The following is a 24,879-nucleotide window of genomic DNA, read 5'->3' on the forward strand; positions in this document are numbered from 1 at the left end:
TTCTAGATTCTAGATTCTAATAAGAGTAAGGGCAATCTCTTGAATATGTTGTAATATATCTTCCAACGTATGTGCTTTCACATGATCAACTATACGTTGCAATTTCAAGAGTTACTTCACAATAAAAATTGAAAATATCAATAATCAATGAAGATGGTGAAAATGCTACTGTAACTTCAAATGTGGTCTAAAAAGAAGTATTTCGTAATTATGATAACTAATTTTGTCTGCAACTCATTCCCAAAAAATACGAATTGATCCCTCGCTCAATTCTCCTTAGTCTTATTAGAATAAGGACATTTACGTTGTTAGAATGAGATTTTACGTTGTTGCCATTGAATAATTACAAAATACGTACATTGGTAATTTTATTGAATAATTACGAAGCACTTGCATTGGTAATTTTATGCACTAAGATGTTCAAATGCACTAAGATTTTCAAACTTCAACTACCAATTTTTTTTAATTATCAACGACTATCCAAATTTATTATTACTATTTTCAGTCTTTCTACAAATTCATTTTTGTTTTAATTGTATAGTACAATGTAATATCTTCATTTATATTTTTTACATCCACCAACTATTGATTGCATTATACTAGCTTACAAGACCCGTGCGGCGCACGGGTCATCATTCTAGTTAGACCTATAGCAGTTAGCAAGCTTAGATTTTGGAATTTATGTATATTAATTATTTTAGGAAAGAAAACGATAGATTACGATCAGTGGCGTATCCAAGACCCTGAGTTAGGGGGTGCGAAATTTTAATTTTATTAATTATTATTAATAATAAAATTATAATTATATATATATATATATATATATATATATATATATATATATATAATTTTGATCTAGCATTTTTCTTAGGATTTAATTAATGTGCGATAATGTAACATGAATATGCCGAATTAAGTACATTATAATGCTAATCATAAATACAATAAAAAGATAACTAGCCATTCATGTGAAAACATTCTGGTTCAGGATATGAAACACAAAAAATCCAATGTGTAAAATCATGTATAAAATCATCATGTGCATTGAAATTATACCTTTGATGATGACCCATTGTTTGGTTCTGCATGCTTTCTGACCAACAGAACATCTCTTGCCTTCAGCATCTGAACAAAAAAGTCATGGCCTCCTTTATACTCCTCAGGATCAAATAGGTGTATTGCGATATTCTTCGTCCAGTCTATCATTTCCGATAATGATTCCCTTTTACGTTTGCGAGCATGAAATTCAAAAGAAGCGGCTAGATCATCCTTGACACCAGTGCCGAATTTTTCATTGTCATCCTCATTACCATCACCGTTAAAATTTGGGACACCCTCACATTTGTTGTTTTGGTTTTTAGTGTCCAATAAATTACCATCACTCTTGTGGTTAACCAAATCAATGTGCTTAATTATGTTACTTGGCTCTAACGTGACAAAATGATCATCTTTGTCCTTTAGATTTGAGAATGAAAGGCTTTGGAGCTCTTTTTCTAGATCTATTGGCAATGAATTCAAACACCCACCATTCCAATTTTTGAAACTCTTTTCTTCGAAAGTTTTGCTGAGCCAACCTTCGAAATCACTCAGATATTTTTCATAAACTGTTTTCACTGAAGCCAAAACATTAAGGTCCAAACCCAGATCAACTATCACAGAGTCCCACAACCCTTTTCTCGATACTGCAGCATACCCTCCTTTTTCCTTCACAAGGGAGAAAAGTTGGTATAAATCAAGCAATTGACTGACACCGAGCATCACCGGCTCAGGCCTCACATTGCCTCTAATACAATTCTCCTCTTGGTAAACCGAAAAAAATTGACAAAACACAGATTTTTGTCTAGGTTTGTGAGGATCAGCACTATCAACAGGATCCTCGACAAGACAATCGCCATTTGCATGAAATTTAGTGAAAGTTTCAGTTTCAAGGCGATCAAGGGAAAGACCCGTTTGCCATGAACTTGTGACTCTCTACTTCTATAAAGATATGAGTTGAATTTGATCACAAAACTAGAGGCAAAAAAAAAAACCCTAGCTTGTACTTTTGTATATGTTGATGGTACAAAACACAGAACAACAATTTACAGTGAAAGCTGATCAAGACATAACATTAACATATACTGGTGAAGGAGTAATGTAATAAGTACACAAAATTGATAAAAGAGTATGAAGGGTTGTGGTGACCATTTGATATTTTTATTAGCAGATTGACCAAGACCTCTAGCTGGTAACTAATACATAAAAAAAAATGGCGGTGACAACAAGGAAATGAAGGGTTTCATGGCAGTGTGAAGAGATAGGCACAATTACGTCACAAGATCGAAGTTGAAAACTGAAAATTATTGAGAATTGATGGTGGTACTAACTGGCGCTGCTGTTGAATTTCAATGCTGCAAATGAAAAAAGTGAGCTGAATATTAGGTTAAAATTCAAAAGGATGATAAATACATCGCGAAAACAAATGATTAAGGTTGAAGAGATTATGAGAATTAAACCCTCCTCTTCTCTCAGGGTATTTTGTTACCTTTATTTCATTCCCCTTCTTTGAACTCCCAACAAAATGATTTTTTGACATTAAAAACATCAAACACTTCTTGTTGTTGTTCCTTTATAATGCTAAATACTAGGGTTGTTAATTGGTGGGCCAGGCCCATTTTAGTCCGGTCCGATAAAGCCCGAATCGATTAGGTCAAGTCAAACCTACGATGATAAAAAAAAAAAAAAATCAAACTTGGGGGGATGCACGGAATCTATTTCCTTAATCAAACTTAGGGAGATGCATTTGGTCAGATCTTAAAAGATTATTTTGACATATGAAAATCTTATATATGGTAAAAGACAATATAAAGTTATAATGATTTATAAGATTTTGTAATTTTAAAATGGAATTTAATAGATCTAACTTGTATGAATTTACAAGATTTGAGAAATGACTTCTGAACTTATAATTTCCCAAAGGCCCCCCCGTTAATTTTTATCAAATATATTCGAAGTTACAAAAGTAAATGAAATTATAATAATAAAATAATAATGTGTAGAGAAAGAAAAAAAAAGTATAATCAACACAACTTTTTCCTCGTATATAATTTAGAATTTGAGTTGGGCCTAACTCAAGCTTATTAAACCGGGTTGTAAGGTGTGAGCTTCCCAAGCTTTATAAAAACTACACATGCCATACCTCTAAGCAATGTGGGACTATATCCCACCATTCCCATCCAACACAATGAAAGTGTTGGCGGTTGCAAGAAGGCAACCAAATGTCGCAATTAGGCCGCCCGCAATGAAAGCGGGATTTCCAACAAAATATATTAATCTTTGTTGTATTGTTGATAATATTGTTCAATAATGATAAAATCTAACCTGGTTGGGTCAGGTATGCGATAATCAAGCGTAGGAGAATGTATTGGGTAAAATCTCAAGATTATTTTGACATATAAAAATCTTTTTTTTTTTCAAGTCTTGTATATTTTAAAAGGAAATATAGAAATATAATGACGTATACTATTTTGTAATTTTAAATTGGATTTTAAAAGATCTAACTCGTAAAAATTTATAAGATTTAAAATGATAATAAATTTTGAATAACTTTTTTGATAGGAAAATATTATCAAATTAATGTTCGTTTCCAGCGTTTGAACCCTGAACTTCTTAAAACTCTTTAGGTGTCCCTTGGAAAACAATAAAAAAAACTCACATTGCATAACATTAGGATGGTAAATTTTGCTGACAAAAAAGATTTGACTCACCTGCAATGTCGTGGGTTCAACTCCCATTGCCAGCATGTGGAGCTCTTTGGAGGGTGATTTGCAAGTACCTTTCTTGACGCTCGGTGAGCCTTGAGGCCTGCCCTGAAGAGCCCCCGAAGCTCAACTCACTTAAACTTTTTCTCATAAAAATAAATAAATAATAAAGTCTGACCTGATTAGGTCAGGTATGCAATAATCAAACTTAGGCAAATGTATTAGGTCAAATCTTAAAATATTTTTTTGACATATAAATCCTTGTATAGACAATATAAAAATATAATGAATAATAAGATTTTGTAATTTTAAAATGGATTTTAAAAGATCTAACTTGTAAAAGTTTATAAGATTTAAAATGACAGTAAACAAGGAAGCTTTTTTTTTGATAGGAAAATGTTATTAAGATAGCAGTCATGCTCGTTTCTAGGGTTTGAACCCTGAACTTCATTATTAAAAATCTTTTGTCCCTTAGAAAATAATGAATAACTCACATTTCATCAACATTAGGATGGTAAACTTTGTTAACAAAACCCATAGAAGGAGACTTATAAGGGTAAACATCAGGTAGCTTCACTCTTATCTTCCATACACCTTCTTGATATGGACCTGTAATGAGTTGGAATAAAAGTGAGCGACAACAAAGAGAAGAAGATAAACCCACTTCAGTTCCCCCTCTAAAGTCACAGTTGTGTTATTTGAGCATCAAAATACAAACACTGTATGCGACACTTTATAGGCTCAACTCTCTCTCTCTCTCTCTCTCTCTCTCTCTCTCTCTCTCTCTCTCTCTCTCTCTCTCTCTCTCTCTCTCTCTCTCTCTTAACTTTTAACCCTCTGCAACTTACACACATTTCAAAAATAAACACAAACTAAAGGAAACATTCAACAACAAAATTTTGATGTCAAGAAATAATTTGTGTTGGTGTTAACCTGCAACTGATCCTCATTGAGGAAAATGAGCAAACAAGTAAGGTACATAATTATAAGACATAATCCATAGGTCAGCAGCAGCTGTTGACTGCTGATAACACCACACATAGAATTGAAACATATAGAATCTATAGTACTAAAGGAAGAACATTTCAATTGGCACAAAGAAAAAGTTGTATAAATCATATTCAATGAAATTCCACACAAAGAGGGGAAAAAATTGATACAAGGGATGTTAGAAATTTACTATGTTTAGGTTTATGAAATTGAACAAAGAACTCTTGCATGCCATCATTGATCATCTCCACTTTGTAATCAGTCATCAACCTGATTCACAACAACCCAATTACAAAAAGATTACAAATTTAGAGGGGGAAAAAAAACTCTGTTTGAAATCAGAAACAAAAAAAATCAAATTTTTTTGTTACAGAGACAGCTTCGTCAAGTACATGTCTCGGCCTTTGCTTGGGGAAGACATTCTCTCGCTTCTCTTTCGTTGGTGTGTTGCTATTTTTGCACAGTAGAGTGAGCTTCTGCTTGAAATAATGATATGATTAAGACCAAAATATGAAACACAAGAAGAAACTTTGTGACTATGTTTAATTTTTTTAAGTGGAGTATGATTGGTCCAAATGAGAAAGTTTTCACTTTTCGTGATATATTTCGCCCTAAAATAAAAAATATAGAACAAAGACTCAAGTGGGATGCACAAAAATAGAAATTACAGTTTTGTGTAACAAAGACTTAAATGGTCTAATACGCTAATTTTTGTAGAACAAATAGAGTAATAATATTATGTTGACAAACAATATTTATTTCCACTACCAAAAAAAAAACAATATTTATTTTGAGACAGTTTTGTTTGGATATGACACTTATTATGCGATAAAGGAAATATATTTTTCTACTAATAATAACATTGCATTAACCATCCAAAGCGAAGGAAGTTGCACCAAGGGAATCATTACATATGAGAATGTCTAATAAAACAAAAGAAAAATTCCACAAATAAGTTGAAAGAAGTAGGGTGAGTTCGATGTGCAAAGGTTTGTACATTTATTCGCGTCGCGGCTAATAAGATGTGATTCAAGGTTCATATTAGGAGTTTGGAGAATGTAGATGATGTCTGCGAGTACAAGTTGCAGATAAGGCAACCTACCTGTTTGTTCCACGCATGATCCACAAACTCTATAGGTGCTTGAGGAGTGATCTCTAGGTGCGTTAACTCTTGATGTGCATGTTTGGATGTTAAGTGTATGTTTGACATTGTGTTTACAAAACGGAGTTTGATAGAAATCACGGCAAAAAACCACGTTAATGTAGAAGTAGTATTTGGAGCTTCCAAGAATCACAGCAAAAACATATCGGAAAGCGTACAAACGTATTTTTGTGTTTTGCAAACGGGAAACCAAACATATACTAATACTCATTTGATTGTAACAACTTTCTCTCTCATACTCACATTATGTTTTTCCTTTCTCTTTCTATTGTTTTGGTTTTTGTGTCAATACCCCTTTTTCTTTGTAAAATTATGGTTGTCTCAAAAGCTGTTAATCAAATGGTTGTTCAAATAACAAAACTCTTCATCAAACTCCTTAAAAAAAAGAAAAAAAAACTCTTCATCAAACTCTTATGTGCATTCTTAAAACAATCTAACCAAAAGCAAACCTAATACAAAAAGAAATTTCGCAACAACGACAAAAACTGTCAAAACTAAAATCTTTACCTACATTTGTTTGTTTTAGTACAAGTAGGATATGAGCTAATGTAGAGCAGCAGCGGTGGGTATCTTCACAGAATGCAGCTGAAGGCTTGATTCGAGCGAGGAAAATGTGGTGATTGTTGGCAAAGGGAAGATATCCATAATGGATGTTGCCCGTAGTACAACGGGACGAGGAGTGGAGCTGATAGTTGCTGCCGTAAGGGTTCCACAAGGTTTATTTCATTACTCAAGCCTCGTCAATTAAATTTTTTATTTTTTCTAGTAGAAAAAAACCTCATGAAAAGAAAAAATTGGGTTCTATTCCAAAGTCAAATACCTGCCACAAAAAAAAGGTCTTTACAGCACAAATGCTGTCCAAAAGGGGAAGAAAAAAAGTTTTACAGCACTAAATGCATTCTTGATAAAGGAGAAAGCAGAAAGAGAGTTGTATACAAGTCTGATCTAAGAAGTTATTTTTTTCAACCTCAAAACGGCTCACTAAACAGTTTTGTCTACTCAAAATCAAAGCATTGCTCGTTCTCTGTACACTCCATGAATTCCATAGATGGATGCCTGATAGCTTTCCTTCCGAAACCATCATCAAAAGATCCAAATTCCACTTCGTCATTGTCGCGTCATTTTTCGGACGGTCGAAATGCCATTTGACTGACGTTTGACCCGCTTTTGGTTTCACGACTGAACATTTAATTCTTTTCAAAAGAAAGTGGGAAAAGGTTCAAATACCACATTTTTTAGGGATTAAGGGTTCGGGGGTTGGTTATATTTAGGGAAGGTGTTAAGCACCCTAAATATTCGTAGTACTCTACGAGAACCTCTTGATTTTATTTAACTTTTGTGCTATAAACTTGCTTGCTTTAAAAAATGGAACTTGAAATGATAAAGAAAATAGAGACCTAATTTATCTACATTTTTATTGATTTGGAAAGACGTGTGTCTTTTGCCTACGTACCCGTGAGGGATCAAAACCTCGTAGTTCGGGGTAGAAATTGACGTTTGATTGGTTTTGGGTTTTTTATGGTTTTTGAAAAAGGTTTAAAAATGAAAAGCCAAATGGCAAATTGGAATTGGTTTGTATTTTTTAATATTGAAAGGAATAGACTTGAAGTAAGATTAAATTGATTGAAGTTTGATTAAGAAAATAAAAATGAAAAAGACGGTCACTTGATTTAAGATCAAGGTTTGTTTATGAAAATATTTTTGTGATTTTAAATGCAAAAAAGGGTTTTTTATTATTGTGCTTGACAAGAGTTTCATCTTGCTCCTACGTATCTCCAGGTGCTATGGAGAAATCAAAGCTACGTAGTTCTAGGTAGAAATTAAAGCTGAGGTCGAGCAAGACAAACTCAACCTCTAGAAATTAGAGCTGAGGTTGAGCAAGACAAGCTCAACCTCTAGAAATTGAGCAAGACAAGCTCAACCTCTAGAAATTAAAGCTGAGGTCGAGCAAGACAACCTCAAGATTTTTGAAAGAGTTAGAGTTAAGCCTGGATCTAAGAAATGAAATACTACCTTTTCTTGAAAATGGCTTCTGCTGTGACCGGCTTTGTGCAGGTTTCAAATCGGCTTGGTGGACTTGGATAGAGTTGTGATGCGGTTTGGTTTAGGGTGTGATGGGTTATGGATTTGTGGTGGTTTAAGTGGTGGTTGTGTGACTGGTTTTATGATGTGAAAATATGATTTTGTACTGTTAGAGTATTTTTGATCTTGAGATTGCTTGATGAATTTATTGCTTGATTGTAGGTTTGAGAGTGTATTTCCAAATCTTTCTCCTTTTTTCTCTTTTTTCCCTCTCTTCTTGTTGAGAGTAAGCTTCTATTTATAGCCAACCTTCAGCCTTCAATATCTGCAGCTGTTCATCCTTGTGTAGAGACCCTTGCTGTTGATAGGAATTGCAAAACTGCCATTGTCTCATACTTTTGTACACTGAGCTTGAGCTTGTCAGCCTCGACCTCAGCATTTAACACTAAGAGCTTGAGCTTGTCTTGGACCAGGAGCGTGTGTGAACAGTGAAAAGTACATGAACAGTAAAAATATCTTATCTTTTTACAGCTGTTTCATGCTTGTTCTCCAAGATGCATTGCTGTTAATGTCCTTGCATTTCTTAGCCACTAAGACACCATTATTTAATTATTTAAGCACACTTGGTCACCAAGTCTTGTTCCTTTATGACTTTTTGCTTGCTTGCTCATCAAGATTCATCTTTAAGGCTTTGTCATCATCTTTATCTTTACCAAATGATTAGCACATGATTGAAAGATAATTTTCCTTTGCATTAGCGCATGGCTTTCCTTTGTGATTGCTTTATGGATTTAATCAATAATGAATTATCATCACAATGTTCATGAGAGCTTGAGCATGATCACAAAGTTCATGAGAGCTTGAGCATAATCACAATGTTCATGAGAGCTTGAGCATGATCACAAAGTTCATGAGAGCTTGAGCATAAACACAATGTTCATGAGAGCTTGAGCATGATCACAAAGTTCATGAGAGCTTGAGCATTAAAGAGGGTACATTAACAGGCAAAAAAAATACTCCGGGCCAAAAGACAAATGAAATGGGATCTTAGGTCAAAAATTGGGGTATGACAGATGCCCCTATTTAAGTTTTCTTCGTCCGGAGGTTTTGAAGATGGAATCTTTGATTCGATCGGACCGAAGAGACTTAAATACCAAAAGTGCACCAATTTTGACCTATGATGTTATGAATGCAATGCTCATGAATATAGTGGTATGCATGTATGCGATACAATTATGAATGCAACAACGACAAACATATGCAGACTGAGGGACAACACTGACAATGATTGCTGGGGAGGAAAGAATGCCAATTACCTTTGAAGTGATAATAGCGGACATTACGAGGAAAGAAACCGTCAATTACTTTTGAAGTAGTAAAAGACAAATGAAACACTGTCTATTACTTTTGAATTAGTTAAAGACAAACGTAACAAGCAATAAAAGTGTCTATTACTTTTGAAGTAGTAAAAGACAAAGTCTTGTGACCTTTGAACTGGTAAAGAGGAACATGACAGGAAATAAAATTGTCAATTACTTTTGAAATAGTAAAGGACAATGTCTGTTACCTTTGAACTGGTAAAGACGAACAAGAACTAAATTTGTCTATTACTTTTGAATTAGTAAAGGACAATGTCTGCTACCTTTGAACTGGTAAGGACGAACGAGAGATAGATTTGTCAATTACTTTTGAATTAGTAAAGGACAATGTCTGTTACCTTTGAACTGGTAAAGACGAATGAGAGATAGATTTGTCAATTACTTTTGAATTAGTAAAGGACAATGTCTGTTACCTTTGAACTGGTAAAGACAAACATTAAGGAATGAAACTGTCTATTACTTTTGAAGTAGTAAAGACGTGTCTGTCACCGTGAATTAGGTGAAGATGAACATTAAGAAATAAAACTGTCTATTACTTTTGAAGTAGTAAAGACGTGTCAGTTACCTTTGAAATGACAAAGACGAACATTAAGAAATAAAACCGTCTATTACTTTTGAAGTAGTGAAGACGTGTCTGTTACCTTTGTTGTGGTAAAGACGAACATTAAATAAAAGATGAAACTGTCTATTACTTTTGAAGTAGTAAAGACATGTCTGTTACCTTTGAAATGGTAAAGACGAACATTGCAATAAAATTTGTCTATTACTTTTGAATTAGTAAAGGACAATGTCTGTTACCTTTGAACTGGTAAAGACGAACGAGAGATAGATTTGTCAATTACTTTTGAATTAGTAAAGGACAATGTCTGTTACCTTTGAACTGGTAAAGACGAACAAGAAGTAAATTTGTCAATTACTTTTGAATTAGTAAAGGACAATGTCTGTTACCTTTGAACTGGTAAAGACGAACAAGAAATAAATTTGTCAATTACTTTTGAATTTAGTAAAGGACAATGTCTGTTACCTTTGAACTGGTAAAGACGAACAAGAAATAAATTTGTCAATTACTTTTGAATTAGTAAAGGACAATGTCTGTTACCTTTGAACTGGTAAAGACGAACAAGAGATAGATTTGTCAATTACTTTTGAATTAGTAAAGGACAATGTCTGTTACCTTTGAACTGGTACAGACGAACGAGAGATAGATTTGTCAATTACTTTTGAATTAGTAAAGGACAATCAAGATAAGGTTTGAACAATTACTGGGGAAATTTGGATAGACATTGGTAAAGATGAATATTTGGTGGGACCTGCCACTTGAAACAAATTTTATTGGTGACAAACTCTGAAACAGACACATTGGGGATGACACCTTTTTTTTTTTTTTTTTGAAAAATAAAATGTGATTTCAAACTGTTCCTCGGTTAGGACTAACCGTTTGAGACATGATAAGAGGTAAACTTAAGTGGTCCGTTGGTAAACTTTGTGACTTGAAATGAGATAAAAAGGTAAACTCAAGCGTCCGTTGGTGGGCTGGCAGTTGGACGTGATTGATATGTGAAGTGTTAATTTTTGTTCATTACCATGAGGTGATTTATCTGTGTGTACCGTTTGAGCCTCCCAACAGCTAAATAACGGCTACATTCCCTCCTTTAACAATCATGAATAGTGAAAAGTAAACCCCTTTTTCTTTCCACCTAACGGCTATATTCCTTCCTCCATCCATAAATACTTCACATTCATCTCTCATTTTTCACAACCTTCATCCTTATTTTTCTTAAAATGGCTATCTTCATTCTCATTGTTATCACTCTTCTTGCATTCGTTCTTCTACTCATTGGCATCTTCCATTATGAAAAAATAGATGAGGAAATGGCGTTTCTAAGAGAGATTGAAGTCGCAATAGCGGTATTGCTTGGTTTACCGTTACTGGTCCTGGCTTGGACTATGGAGATTTGTTCCCGTAGAAATCGCGGTTAGAATAGAAATGTGTTCCCCCCTTTTTTTTTTTTCTATATGTTCTTGCTGATGTTTGCGAGAATCTACTCGGTTTTTGATAAAAGCTTGCCAGAATCCACCGGGCCAAGTAAGAGTTCGCCGGAACCCACCGGGCTCATAATGAGTGACATCTCTGGGCCAGACACACTAGGAGGACACTTTTGATGATAAGAAGGTAAATGTAAGATGTTTATTTGTAGAAACTCGTGGCTTGACGCAATGATAAATAAAGACCGAACTGAAGAGATACGGCCGAACATGACTCTGGGTGACTGATGTAATCATGTATGAATGACTTTGTGTATATGTTGTGTATGCATGAATGTATGAGTGTATGAATGTTACGAGTGTATGAATATGTGAAAGTATCAATGTATGAATGTATGAACATGTGAAAGTATTAACGTATGAATGTATGAATGCATGAGTGTATGAATATGCATGAGACTCATATGACAATACGATGGTAAGATTGATGAGACACAGCTGGGCAGGTCGAAAGGAAAATTGCCCGACATCACGCTACAATCGTTCAACACTCTTCATTGGGGATAACATCACTTGGGGATGAATCAAGCATTGACGGGGTACAGCCCTTCAAACAAATCACTGGCAGAAGTCGCCATTAATCAAACCAGCATAAAGTGCATTCTTTCATTTGGCTCACTTGAAATGTGATGCCTCTGTCTTTTTCATCATTTTTTCATTCGTTTTTTTTTTTTTTTTGAATCCCTAATTTTTGCCTGGACCGCCCTTTCAGGTTTTCGATCCACCGGGACGCTCATTTTTGCCTAAGTCACCTTTTCAGGTTTTCGACTTAGCGAGCTCTCTTTTTTTTGATTTTTTTTTTTGACAGAGGCATCTCCCGACATTTGGTCATACTTGCAGAGTTTAAATGTCCTTGAGACAGATGTTGATGTATGTTTCACCTATTCATATGTTCAACGAAAATGTACATGTTGTTTATGCTTTTCAAAAGACATAAAAAAGGTTTTGAAATTTTTTTTTTTGCTTTAAATATTAACATCAAAAATAGAAGAAAATTTTACGAACCGAATAAACGAGAATTTCAAATAAATGGGCACATGCTCAAATTAATGTAATGGAGTGGTAGCATGCCAAAGGCGTGGCTCCACGGATTTCAAAAAAGTTTTGAAGAATGGTAATTATAAAGGGAAAGATACATTGAACATAATAACCATTATACTCCCTCACAACTTTGAATTTCATTGTACCGAGTCATTGATTTGCAGATGCTTCATATCAGAGATTCTTTTGACAGTTGAAATGCCCCAGATGAATCATAACTGACTTGCTGCAGTTATCTTGCCATATATTGGAGGTCTTTTTTTCGACTGAAATGCCCCAAGCTTCAAATTGGATGTTCTTTGATAACAGGTATGCTCCGAGCGGATTGTTACTGACTGGATGCAGTTACTTTGTCATGATCCTTAACTTTTGCATAGATCGCCCTTTCGGGTTTTCAATCTATCAGGATAATCATTTTTGTTCGTGTCTCTAATTTTTGCCTAAGCCGCCTTTTCAGGTTTGCGACTTATCGAGCTCATATTTTTGACAGAGTATTTCTTGACTGCACCAGCCTTCATAGGATGTGTGTGTTTGTCACCATCCATAGTTGCGAAAGACATTGCACACGAGCCTTCATAGTTAGGCGTCCACTTGCCCCTGGAGTCTGTTTGGAAAGGTAGCGTCTCTTTGAGCACAAAGTCTCTTCCTTGAATTTCATGGGGACGAACCTTCTTGTTGGAAGTTTGTTTCAACCTCTTTTGATATAGTTGTACAAGGTCGTCATGCATTTTAAGTTCAATCAAGTTTGGACTTTGGCAGAACTCCTATCGACGGGACTTCGACCTCCGTGATGTATACTGAGTGAAGGAGGGGGGATTGCCCCTGTTGAAATGTGTACTGAAGCATGATACTCATGTAAAGTAACGGTAACATCTCACGTCTGTCTTTGTAAGTGAATGTCATCTTCTGGGCAATCTTCTTTTTTTTGTTTGCAGTTTTGACGGCTAAGATGCCCCGGTATGCAAGAGATCTCATCGGGAGTCTCTTCATTTTCCTCTTCTTCATCTTCGGACATAGAGAACTCAAAGTTGGAAGAGAGTGCATGGTTATTGTATTCAACGGGTTTATTAATGCATGATTTGATTATTGATTTTGACAAGTATAAGTTATGATTATGCAGATATTTGAGAATTTTTTTTTGGTTTTTTTTTTGTATTACCATTTTTTCTAGAAAAAAGCACAAAATAAAAGCAAAGTCGGGATCGAAGCGACTTTTTATTAATGATGGAAAATACATGAAGCAAAAGGCCCTAATAAAGTCCACTTTCGTCTCAGGCGGGACGAAAGGATTTATTTATTTTTTTTTTGAAAAACATAAAAGAACAAACAAACATGTTATTTTGAACAAATGAGTAGTAGAAATAAACATCAGCAAATACCCAATCACAGCTAAACATTCCATGTACCACCCGAAGCTTATGGACCTCTTGCTGAAGTTGATCCATCTTTTTGTGTTTATACGAGTGTTTGCATATGCAAGTTGAACTTGGATGAAGACATTGGACCACTTTACTGACGGATGGACCTTTTGTAGACAAAGTATGAGACACGGACTAGAAACTATGAGTGCACATGATGTATAAAATGCTTATGCAAGAGATGTACAATTTTGTTATCGAAAGATTTGTCAAGGTGAATTGTAAACATTGCAGATGAATCATGATTTCATTTGAAAATTTGTAAAGATATTGCAATCGGTTCTATTTTCAAAAGGTAAGAACGAAACCAAGGAAAAAGTTCTTAACAAAATTAGAAGCTTAGTTAAGATTTTTAAAGTTTGTATTTCTTGGTGTTCCTCCTTTCAAGGTGGAATATCTCTGATGTTTACAAAAACTTATCCAAATCATTCGATGTTTTGATGAGAAAAGTTTTTTTTTATGCATGTATGCATGTATGCATGATTATGCTACACAAACAGTGAAAATGTGGTGAGGTTTAAGTCCATATGTTGGAGCCAAGGATAACAACGCCATCTGGTAAGGACTATGGTTTCATTTGTACCTGTATCACGGGTTCTACCAAGTTCCCAAAGTTTTCAACCACGTCCGAACATTTGTTAGGTGACGAGAGTACTCTCGTTCCAATAATATTCATCGGTTAATCTCGTTTGGGTGTAGTATCGCGTGACGACCAATACGAGAGTACTCTCGACTAGCCACCGCACTACGTCTTAAAAAGCCAAGATGGGTTAAAGGTGACTAATGGTTCTCAACTTCGACGGTCACTTGAAAGTAACATGCCATACGCGAGTACTCACGTCGACAAACGTATACCTCCAAGATACCTCCATTGAGTGGGTTATCACATGTACCAATACCGAAGAGTACTCTTGGTATGGATACTATGATTATACCCGATCCTATCTTAAGTTCCGTCAAGTCCGGGTGTATGACTTATCTCACCACTCACGTTTAGAAAGGAGATAGAAGAAAGAGAAAAAATATACACGTAATTTCCATCTGATATTTAAATCATTTTTTTTAGCAAGTTTATAGCGCAAATTTTAAATAACACCAAGTTAGGCTCAACCCTCTTACTTTTATTCCCCAGTGAAGTCGCCATTTCTGTCGCGTCATTTTTCGGACGGTCGAAATGCCATTTGACTGGCGTTTGACCCGCTTTTGGTTTCACGACTGAACATTTAATTCTTTTCAAAAGAAAGTGGGAAAAGGTTCAAATACCACATTTTTTAGGGATTAAGGGTTCGGGGGTTGGTTATATTTAGGGAAGGTGTTAAGCACCCTAAATATTCGTAGTACTCTATGAGAATCTCTTGATTTTATTTAACTTTTGTGCTATAAACTTGCTTGCTTTAAAAAATGGAACTTGAAATGATAAAGAAAATAGAGACCTAATTTATCTACATTTTTATTGATTTGGAAAGACGTGTGTCTTTTGCCTACGTACCCGTGAGGGATCAAAACCTCGTAGTTCGGGGTAGAAATTGACGTTTGATTGGTTTTGGGTTTTTTATGGTTTTTGAAAAAGGTTTAAAAATGAAAAGCCAAATGGCAAATTGGAATTGGTTTGTATTTTTTAATATTGAAAGGAATAGACTTGAAGTAAGATTAAATTGATTGAAGTTTGATTAAGAAAATAAAAATGAAAAAGACGGTCACTTGATTTAAGATCAAGGTTTGTTTATGAAAATATTTTTGTGATTTTAAATGCAAAAAAGGGTTTTTTATTATTGTGCTTGACAAGAGTTTCATCTTGCTCCTACGTATCTCCAGGTGCTATGGAGAAATCAAAGCTACGTAGTTCTAGGTAGAAATTAAAGCTGAGGTCGAGCAAGACAACCTCAACCTCTAGAAATTAGAGCTGAGGTTGAGCAAGACAAGCTCAACCTCTAGAAATTGAGCAAGACAAGCTCAACCTCTAGAAATTAAAGCTGAGGTCGAGCAAGACAACCTCAAGATTTTTGAAAGAGTTAGAGTTAAGCCTGGATCTAAGAAATGAAATACTACCTTTTCTTGAAAATGACTTCTGCTGTGACCGGCTTTGTGCAGGTTTCAAATCGGCTTGGTGGACTTGGATAGATTTGTGATGCGGTTTGGTTTAGGGTGTGATGGGTTATGGATTTGTGGTGGTTTAAGTGGTGGTTGTGTGACTGGTTTTATGATGTGAAAATATGATTTTGTACTGTTAGAGTATTTTTGATCTTGAGATTGCTTGATGAATTTATTGCTTGATTGTAGGTTTGAGAGTGTATTTCCAAACCTTTCTCCTTTTTTCTCTTTTTTCCCTCTCTTCTTGTTGAGAGTAAGCTTCTATTTATAGCCAACCTTCAGCCTTCAATATCTGCAGCTGTTCATCCTTGTGTAGAGACCCTTGCTGTTGATAGGAATTGCAAAACTGCCATTGTCTCATACTTTTGTACACTGAGCTTGAGCTTGTCAGCCTCGACCTCAGCATTTAACACTAAGAGCTTGAGCTTGTCTTGGACCAGGAGCGTGTGTGAACAGTGAAAAGTACATGAACAGTAAAAATATCTTATCTTTTTACAGCTGTTTCATGCTTGTTCTCCAAGATGCATTGCTGTTAATGTCCTTGCATTTCTTAGCCACTAAGACACCATTATTTAATTATTTAAGCACACTTGGTCACCAAGTCTTGTTCCTTTATGACTTTTTGCCTGCTTGCTCATCAAGATTCATCTTTAAGGCTTTGTCATCATCTTTATCTTTACCAAATGATTAGCACATGATTGAAAGATAATTTTCCTTTGCATTAGCGCATGGCTTTCCTTTGTGATTGCTTTATGGATTTAATCAATAATGAATTATCATCACAATGTTCATGAGAGCTTGAGCATGATCACAAAGTTCATGAGAGCTTGAGCATAATCACAATGTTCATGAGAGCTTGAGCATGATCACAAAGTTCATGAGAGCTTGAGCATAAACACAATGTTCATGAGAGCTTGAGCATGATCACAAAGTTCATGAGAGCTTGAGCATAAACACAATGTTCATGAGAGCTTGAGCATGATCACAAAGTTCATGAGAGCTTGAGCATTAAAGAGGGTACATTAACAGGCAAAAAAAATACTCCGGGCCAAAAGACAAATGAAATGGGATCTTAGGTCAAAAATTGGGGTATGACAGTCATCATCACTGTCAACAGCATTCGGAGTCACTCGATTCTGATAGCTTCTTAGTTGAATAAGATATACATTGAAGTAATACCTCACCAAGTCTTTTCTTGCCTTCCTTCGAAAGCATCTGGATGGATTGTTCCAATAAGACTTGTTTTGAGAGGGGATTTTTAAACCCATTGCATCCTTAAATCTCTTTTCTTCATCAGTTGTCCATCGAAGTGAAACTTCCTCGCCCATTTTATCAAATCCCCAATGATAAAACACAGAACGCAATTCAAGCTTCAGCTTCATCCTGTTATCAGCAATATGGAATCTGACACAGTCAACAGAACCTTGAACGTTGCAGTTACACTTTCCTCGTCTTCCTCTCCCAACAAGATCTGTTTCGGTAGTAGAATTTGAATCATCTTTAACAGGCCACACCTGTGTGCCTAACCATTTAGAGTCACTCTCAGAAACTACACCAGTCCATTCCGAAACTTCCGCTTGAAAAAAGTTGCCTACAGAAACAACCTTTTCACGAAAATCATCCATAGATGGCTCAGATTTTTTCTTTTTGATCACGACATCTGGTTTGCCAGTTGTTTTCTCCAGAGGACACTTTTCTGATTTCATCTTGACTGGACCATGCAATTTAACACAGATAGGAAGCCTTTCACTACGTCTCAAATTCACCGTACCTTGGTGACCAAGAGAAACAGGATCCTCATACATGGCAGGATGCATCTTCACCTTCTGTAAAGCATACAGTTTCAGAAAAATTAGTAGATATTTTCCACATAACGCTTGAATAAAATTTCATCTTTTAGATCTTGTCTACTAGTAGAAGCATTTCTCAATGTTTTTATATCAGAGTAATAAAACTACAATGATTCATTGAAACATCTATTGTGATTTTTGTAAGGAATTATAAGGATTAAATACATTTTGACCTAGTGCATATCAGAATTATTACTCGCCTCTTCTGTGTTTTATAAAAATCCATAAAAGTAAATAATATGACTATGTGAATCAAAAGAGCTTGGAAAAGACGGGAAAGAAAGACAAGAGACGTGGATCAAGTGAAGTGTATTAAGATGAAGAAGATAAAGTTTTGGTTCAGGAAAAGGATACAAAGGATAAGTGAAAGAAGTATTTCCACAACTTATTTAGCGATGGGTATGAGATTTTACCGAACACTAACAGGCTAGACATCAGTGAGGAGGATCGAAACTATAACTACTATCGTCTAATTCAAGAACACATAGGAAAAAAAGCGTTGAAAAGGATGAGTAATGACAAGGCAATTTTGAGGTGTGGAAAAGCCTCAGAGATAGAGGCATTGGGTGACTTACCAAACTTTTCAACAAAATTATGAGATCAAAGAGCCGGATGAGTGGAGAAGAAACACTTTAAACACGATTTATAAGAAAAAGGGGATATACAAAATTGCGTATATGATAGGGGGATTAAACTTATGAGTCATACCACAAAGTTATTGAAAAGAGACTAAGAAAAGAGATGCAAGTTACAGTTCTTAATGGAAATTTCATAATCGATATACAACTCGCTTATATCATACGATACTGATAATTAGGCTCAATAGTGCAGTTGCAGTTTTAATGTAAATTTCATAATGCAAATAATCTTTTTCTCACTTGTTCATAAAGATGGAATTTTCTTTTAATGTTTGACCATGATATCTTTAGCGCGGTCATTTTGTAGACTGGACCAAAGCTATCCAATTTCCTATACATTATTGTAAGCTGAGATTTTGGAATTTATGTAAATTATTTTAGGAAAGAAACCGATGGATCGAGAATATACATTTTGCTGACCTATAGGAGTTAGCAAGCTAAGATTTTGAAATTTATGTAAACTATTTTAGGAAAAAACCGATGGATTGCGAATATATATTTATTACGTTGGCAGAATTAAGTACATTGTAATGCTAATCATAAATACAATAAAAATTTAACTAGCTACTCATGTGAAAACAATCTGGTTCAAGATATTAAATGACACAAAAAATCTAATGTATAAAATCATTATGTGCATTGAAATTATACCTTGGATGATGATCCACTGTTTGGTTCTGCATGCTTTCTGACCGACAGAACGTCTCTTGCCCTCAGCATCTGAAAAAAGAAGTCCTGGCTTCCTTTATAGTCCTTCCACTTTGATATTTCTGGTAATGGTTGAGCTAGAGGATCAAACAGATGTTTTGCGATATTCCTTGTCCAGCTTACCATTCCTGATAACGATTCCCGTTTACGTTTGCGAGAATAAAATTCCTTCTCAGAAGTTCCCGCACAAGAGGTGGTTAGATCATTCTTAACACCAGTACCGAATTTTTCATCATCATCCGCATTACCATCACTGTTAACATTGTGGACAGCTTTGCATTTGTTATTTTGGTAATTAGGGTCCAATAAATAACCATCACTCTTGTGGTTAACAAAATCAATGTGCTTTATGATGTTATTGGATTCTAACGGGACAAAATCATCATCTTTGTCCTTTAGATTTGAGCATAAAAGGCTTTGAAACTCTTCTTCTAGATCTATCAGAAATGAATTCAAATACCCATGACTCCCATTTTTGCAACTCTTCTCTTCAAATGTTTTTCTAAGCCAACCTTCGAAATCACTCAGATATTTTTCATATACTAATTTCACCGAAGCCAAAATACGAAGGTCCAAACCCAGTTCATCTATCACGGAATCCCACAACCCTTTTCTCGATATCGCATCATACCCACCTTTTTCCTTCACAAGGGAGAATAATTGATATAAATCAAGCAATTGACCATCACCAAGCATCACTGGCACATGCCTCACATTGCCCTTACTACAATTCTCCTTTAGGTAAACCCCAAAAATTTGAGAAAACAAAGATTTTTGTTTATCTTTAACATGATCAGCACTATCAAAATGATCCTCAACAAGACAACCACTGTTTCTATGAAACTCAGAAAAAGTTTCAGCTTTGAGGCAATCAAGGAAAGACCCATTTGCCATGGACTTTTGACTCTCTACTTCTATACTAGATATGTTGAGTTTGATCACAAAAATAAAGGAGGCAAAAAAAAAAAAACGAGCTTGCTCTTTTGTATATATTGATGGTACAATCACAGAACAAGAACAACAGCTTACAGTGAAAGCTGATCAAGATATAACATTTACATATACTGATGAATGAGTAATGTAATAAGTGTACACAAAATCGATAAAAGGGTGTGAAGGATTGCGACCATTTGGCATTTTTATTAGCAGATTTACCTAATGATCAAAAGCTCTAGCCGGTAACGAATACATCACAAAATGGCGGTTACAACAAGGAAATGAAGGGTTGCATGGCAGTGTGAAGAGATAAGTACAATAAAATCACAAGATCGAAGTTAAAGCCTGAAAATTATTGATAATTGAGTGTGGCAATGATGGTACTAACATGTGCTGCTGTTGAATTTCAATGCTGCAAATGAAAAAAGGAAGCTGAATTAGAGAAATCATTCAAAAGGATGAGAAATACAGCGCGAAAATAAATGACTAAGGTTGAGAGATTATGATAGTAAAACCCTCCTCTTCTCTCGGGGTATTTCTCTTACCTTCGTATCATTTCCCCTTCTTTGAACTCCCTACAACAACAAAATTGACATCAAAAACATCAAACATTTTTTGTTGTTCTTTTATAATGCTAAATACTAGGGTTGTTAATTGGGTGGGCCAGGCCCATTTTAGCCCGGTTTGATAAAGCCCAAATTGATTAGGTCAAGTCAAGCCCACAATAAAAAAAAAAAAAAAAATTAATCCACTGATGTGGAGAAACCATACAGTTACACCCTGTAGCTAATCTCTGACATTGATTTGAGATCAGACAGTTAAGATTACAGATTTATTATAAAATCATCATCTCATTCATCAATTTTAAATTGGACAGTCGAGGTGAAGGTGAGTAACTGTCACGCAGTTACTGCACCAAATCCATTTCCTAAATCAAACTTAGGGATGAATTTATAAAATTTATAAAATGACTTATAAATTTATAATTTCCCAAAGGGCCCCCATTAATTTTAATCAAATAATAATGTGTGGATATTGAAACGATCATGAACACGTTTTTTTCCTCATACATATGTCATTGTTACATTGTCGATAATATTTTTCAATGATGATAAAGCCTGACATAGTTAGGTCAGGTATGCAATAATCAAACTTAGGCGAATGTATTGGGTCAAACCATAAAAGATTATTTTGACATATACTTTAAAAGAAAATATAAAAATATAATGAATTATGAAATTTTGTAATTTTAAACTGGATTTTGAAGTATCTAATTCGTAGAGATTTATAAGATTTGATTTGAAATGACAGTGAACGACGAAACATTTTTTATAGGAAAATGCTATCAAGTTAGTACTCATGTTCATTTCTAGGGTTTGAACCCTTAACTTCCTTCTTAAAACTCTTTCGGTGTCCCTTAGAAAACAATAAAAAGAACTCACATTGCATCAACATTAAGATGGTAAATGTAGTTGACAAAACCAATAGAAGGAGACTTATAAGGATAGGCATCGGGTAGCTCCACTCTTATCTTCCATACACTTTCTTGATAAGGACCTGCAATGAGTCCCAATAAAAGTGAGTGAAATCAAAGAGAAGAAGAGAATCCCACTTCAGTTCCACCTTTAAAGTTACAGTTGTCAGTTGTGTTATTTGAACATCAAAACACAGACATTGTATCCAAGAACACCGAATTCAACATCAAAGTTTGATGTCAAAAAATCCATTTTGCTTATAGTTTACCAGTCATAGATCATTATTCAAACAAGGAATCTAATCTCTGGTAGACATATCAATTGGCACAGAGTATCAATCATATTCAATGATGAGACATAAAGCTAAAGAGTGATAATAATTTGAAACAAGGGATACAAGAAACTTACTGTGTTTAGGTTTATGAAATTGAACAAAGAACTCTTGCATGCCATCATTGATCATCTCCATTTTGTAATCAGTCATCAACCTGATTCACAACAACCCAATTACAAAAAGATTACAAATTTAGAGGGGAAAAAAAAAAATCTGTTTGAAATCAGAAACAAAAAAAATCCAATGTTTTTTGTTACGGACAGCTTCGTCAAGTTCATGTCTCTTCTCTTTCGTTGATGTTTGTTTTGTTTTTGTGATTGTGTTTGTTTGCTATCTTTGCACAGTTAGTTAGTTAGTTCATCGGACCGAAAGAGAAACATAAGGAAAATTTTGCGACCAAAGTTTAATGGAATCAAACAAGCATTTTATCCATTTGTTTCTGCTTTATTTTATTTATTTTTATAAATTTCTTAGTTTAGTAGCTTAAAAAACACCCTATTACTTGAAAAAAAAAAAAAAAAAAAAAAACACCGTAATAATATTCTTTGAAGTTTGAGGGCCATAGTTTATTCCTCGACATAATCTTTTAAAGACAATTAAATCACAATTGAGACATATTAGTTAATATCTTGATTAGCTTTCCATTCAACCACAAATTTGACACGTCCCATAAAACAATACGATCAAAACTACTTCAAAGTTTAGTTCGCCAGGTCACAACTGTTTTTTGTGTATACACTTGTGTTATGGTAAAAGTCTCAGCATTACGAATCAATCATCATCAAAGGGCCTAAACAATGCAATACCTTGAGACACTTACTGCGGGTCAAATATCATAATTATGATAGATTATAGTAAAAAGATTATAAATAAATGAAAGATAATGATAACTTTATCATATTATCATAATCAAACATTAGTGTATTCATCATTATCATAAATACAAAATGTAATACAAAGATTTGAGAGTGATGTGCATAGTAATTAATTAGAAATAACAACTTGGGAAAAACAATTATCATGTCTTATAATAATTGTCATATATGCAAAAAATTGTGTCACGTTTGGTTTACAATGTAATTTTAATTGCTTTTAATTATTTTACTTCTACTGTGTCATTATTTTTTTACTCTTTAACTGCACTATCACCTATTTTACATCACTCTTAAGTTATTATTTTTTACTTTGTATTTGTGATGATGAGAATCGACCAATAACTAATAAGATTAAGGCCAAATACCTCCCTGAGTCCTTTAAGTTTCAAAGGTTACAGATAGGTCCTTTAAGTTTCTAAGGTTTCAGATAGGTCCTTAACGGAGGTTGATAGAAAGGACCTATCTAAAACAAACTCGAAACTTAAAATTGTTAGTTTCATGTTTGTCTAAATAAATTACATGTTCGGAGACCAAATGATAGTTGGAGAGGATGATTGACTATGAAGACCCGATACCGAAAAGAAAAAAAAAAAATAAGAATGTATTAGTATTGAATAGGTATCAAATACCGATACTCGTTGAATACACATGCAAAAAAAAATTATTGGATACTTATGAGATACATCGCAAATATGTGTCCAAGAAAAAATATGTATCCTAAAAAAGATGAAGGGCATAAAAAAGGGGACACAAAGGTTGTGAAAATTCATTGAAGATATACATGATTCAAGTCTAAATATGAATAAATAGAGTTGTCTCTTAACGAACCAGACTTAATAAAAGTCTTATTTTTATGAATGGGGTGATAATAAGAGTGAAAAGAAAAAAAATAAAGTATGACTTATACGAAAAACTCTACACAATGTTTTGATCACAAATACTATTACTTTTAAAATTGGTATCTCTATAGATTTACATTAATGAAAAATAAGTATTTTACATGGATACAATATTTTGTTATCGTATCTAACATGTATTGTATTGTATCATGAATTTCAACAAAAAAATTGTGTATTCGTATTGCACTCGTACTACGTATCAGAACATCATATATGTTTAGATGGGTGTTAGACATGTTTGAATCTTCATACCAATGTGAAACTCTAATGGAGCATTTGATCAAAACTTATATTCCCACAAAAACACTTCATAGAAAACATAGCCCCGACAGGAACGCTGACAAAACTAACATTTTACCTACATACAGTTGGCTTTAGTAGAAGTAAGAGAAGAACTAGATATGAAGGCAAGGAAGTATCAAATGGGGAAACGACGGTCTCTAAGTTTGAGCTCAACGATAACAAGCTGATTGTTGTTCTCATAAGGGTTCCACATGGTTCATTTCATTACTCAAGCATCTTATATTAAACTTCGTAGTTTTTATAGTAGAAAAATCCTCTTGAAAAGCAAAAATTTGTTCACAATTTTATTACCAACATCTAGTGGCTTCGATAGAGGTCAGATGTGACCATGAATTGAAACTGGGAAAGTGGAAGAGATGCCTTCACAGTTTTTCTTTTATCCAGTGGTGTTCACTCTAGTGGAGATCGTTTCTCATGGCCAAGAACCGGTGGTTAGCAGCGAGTTAAAATGCAGCGGAAGACTTGATTTGGTCGAGGAAAAACTGGTCGTTGTTGGCAAAGGGAAGGAATCCATGCAGGATATTGGTGGTGGAACAAGGTGAGAGGCAGTGGGGTTGAAGAGGGGTGAAGAAAATGGAGGAAATCCCAAAGGATAGGAAAAGAAGATCTCAACCACCGTTTGGAAAGTTGAGCCCCATGATAACAAGTTGATAGTTGCTCTCTAGTAAAAAATTATCATGAAAAGTAACACAGCATGCAGATAGTTTAGACAATAACTTGCGTAGCAAGTTATCTTAGTCAATTAGCTTTAGTTAGTTTTCAGTTAGTTACATGAGTTTCTATACTCTATGCCATGTCCCATTGTAATATAGTGCTCCTCTTAGAGGCTATATAAGATGTAACAAACACTCTTTCACAGTTTCAATGAGAACATTATTCATTCATTCTTGCTTTCATAATATGGTATCAGATACTTTTCCCACACCGTTGGAAAAGTTTGTTACGATTCAGTTACTCTGCTTCCGCCATTAA

At 34.6% G+C, this 24,879-nt stretch overlaps 3 protein-coding genes across 17 annotated transcripts; all 3 read right to left on the reverse strand.

Annotated features, from left to right (window-relative positions):
• Window positions 1–979: 979 nt before the first annotated feature.
• LOC146934200 (uncharacterized) lies at window positions 980–1,968 on the reverse strand (the record flags this gene model as incomplete). Its single annotated transcript, XM_085707886.1, has 1 exon — window positions 980–1,968. A coding segment is annotated over one exon (918 nt), but the record flags the coding sequence as incomplete, so codon positions are not given.
• Window positions 1,969–2,032: 64 nt separating this feature from the next.
• Window positions 2,033–5,516, reverse strand: LOC146934201 (ubiquitin-conjugating enzyme E2 5-like). 15 transcript variants are annotated; one of them, XR_015007687.1, is made up of 6 exons: window positions 5,102–5,497; window positions 4,921–5,000; window positions 4,235–4,349; window positions 3,747–3,843; window positions 2,525–2,700; window positions 2,033–2,390 (listed from the first exon to the last, which is right to left on the reverse strand). XR_015007687.1 is itself a non-coding variant. In XM_085706080.1 (5 exons), exons 1-5 carry the CDS (start codon window positions 5,149–5,151, stop codon window positions 2,385–2,387), a joined length of 348 nt encoding a protein of 115 aa, XP_085562206.1. In that variant the 5' UTR covers window positions 5,152–5,497; the 3' UTR covers window positions 2,033–2,384. The 15 variants fall into 15 exon arrangements, 7 of the variants coding, with proteins under 7 accessions (XP_085562206.1, XP_085562207.1, XP_085562202.1 ...); XR_015007685.1 differs by having other exon boundaries at window positions 3,747–3,848; window positions 5,102–5,492; XR_015007689.1 differs by having other exon boundaries at window positions 5,123–5,489.
• Window positions 5,517–16,911: 11,395 nt separating this feature from the next.
• Window positions 16,912–22,255, reverse strand: LOC146934202 (AT-rich interactive domain-containing protein 2-like). The gene is made up of 6 exons (XM_085707887.1): window positions 22,092–22,255; window positions 21,905–21,984; window positions 21,464–21,578; window positions 20,567–20,596; window positions 19,029–20,433; window positions 16,912–17,715 (listed from the first exon to the last, which is right to left on the reverse strand). Exons 5-6 carry the CDS (start codon window positions 19,977–19,979, stop codon window positions 16,912–16,914), a joined length of 1,755 nt encoding a protein of 584 aa, XP_085564013.1. The 5' UTR covers window positions 19,980–20,433; window positions 20,567–20,596; window positions 21,464–21,578; window positions 21,905–21,984; window positions 22,092–22,255.
• Between the last annotated feature and the right edge of the window lie 2,624 nt (window positions 22,256–24,879).

Source organism: Medicago sativa, chromosome 4, assembly GCF_051527215.1.
Source record: "Medicago sativa cultivar Bolivia chromosome 4, Bolivia_mono, whole genome shotgun sequence".
Taxonomy (NCBI): domain Eukaryota; kingdom Viridiplantae; phylum Streptophyta; class Magnoliopsida; order Fabales; family Fabaceae; genus Medicago; species Medicago sativa.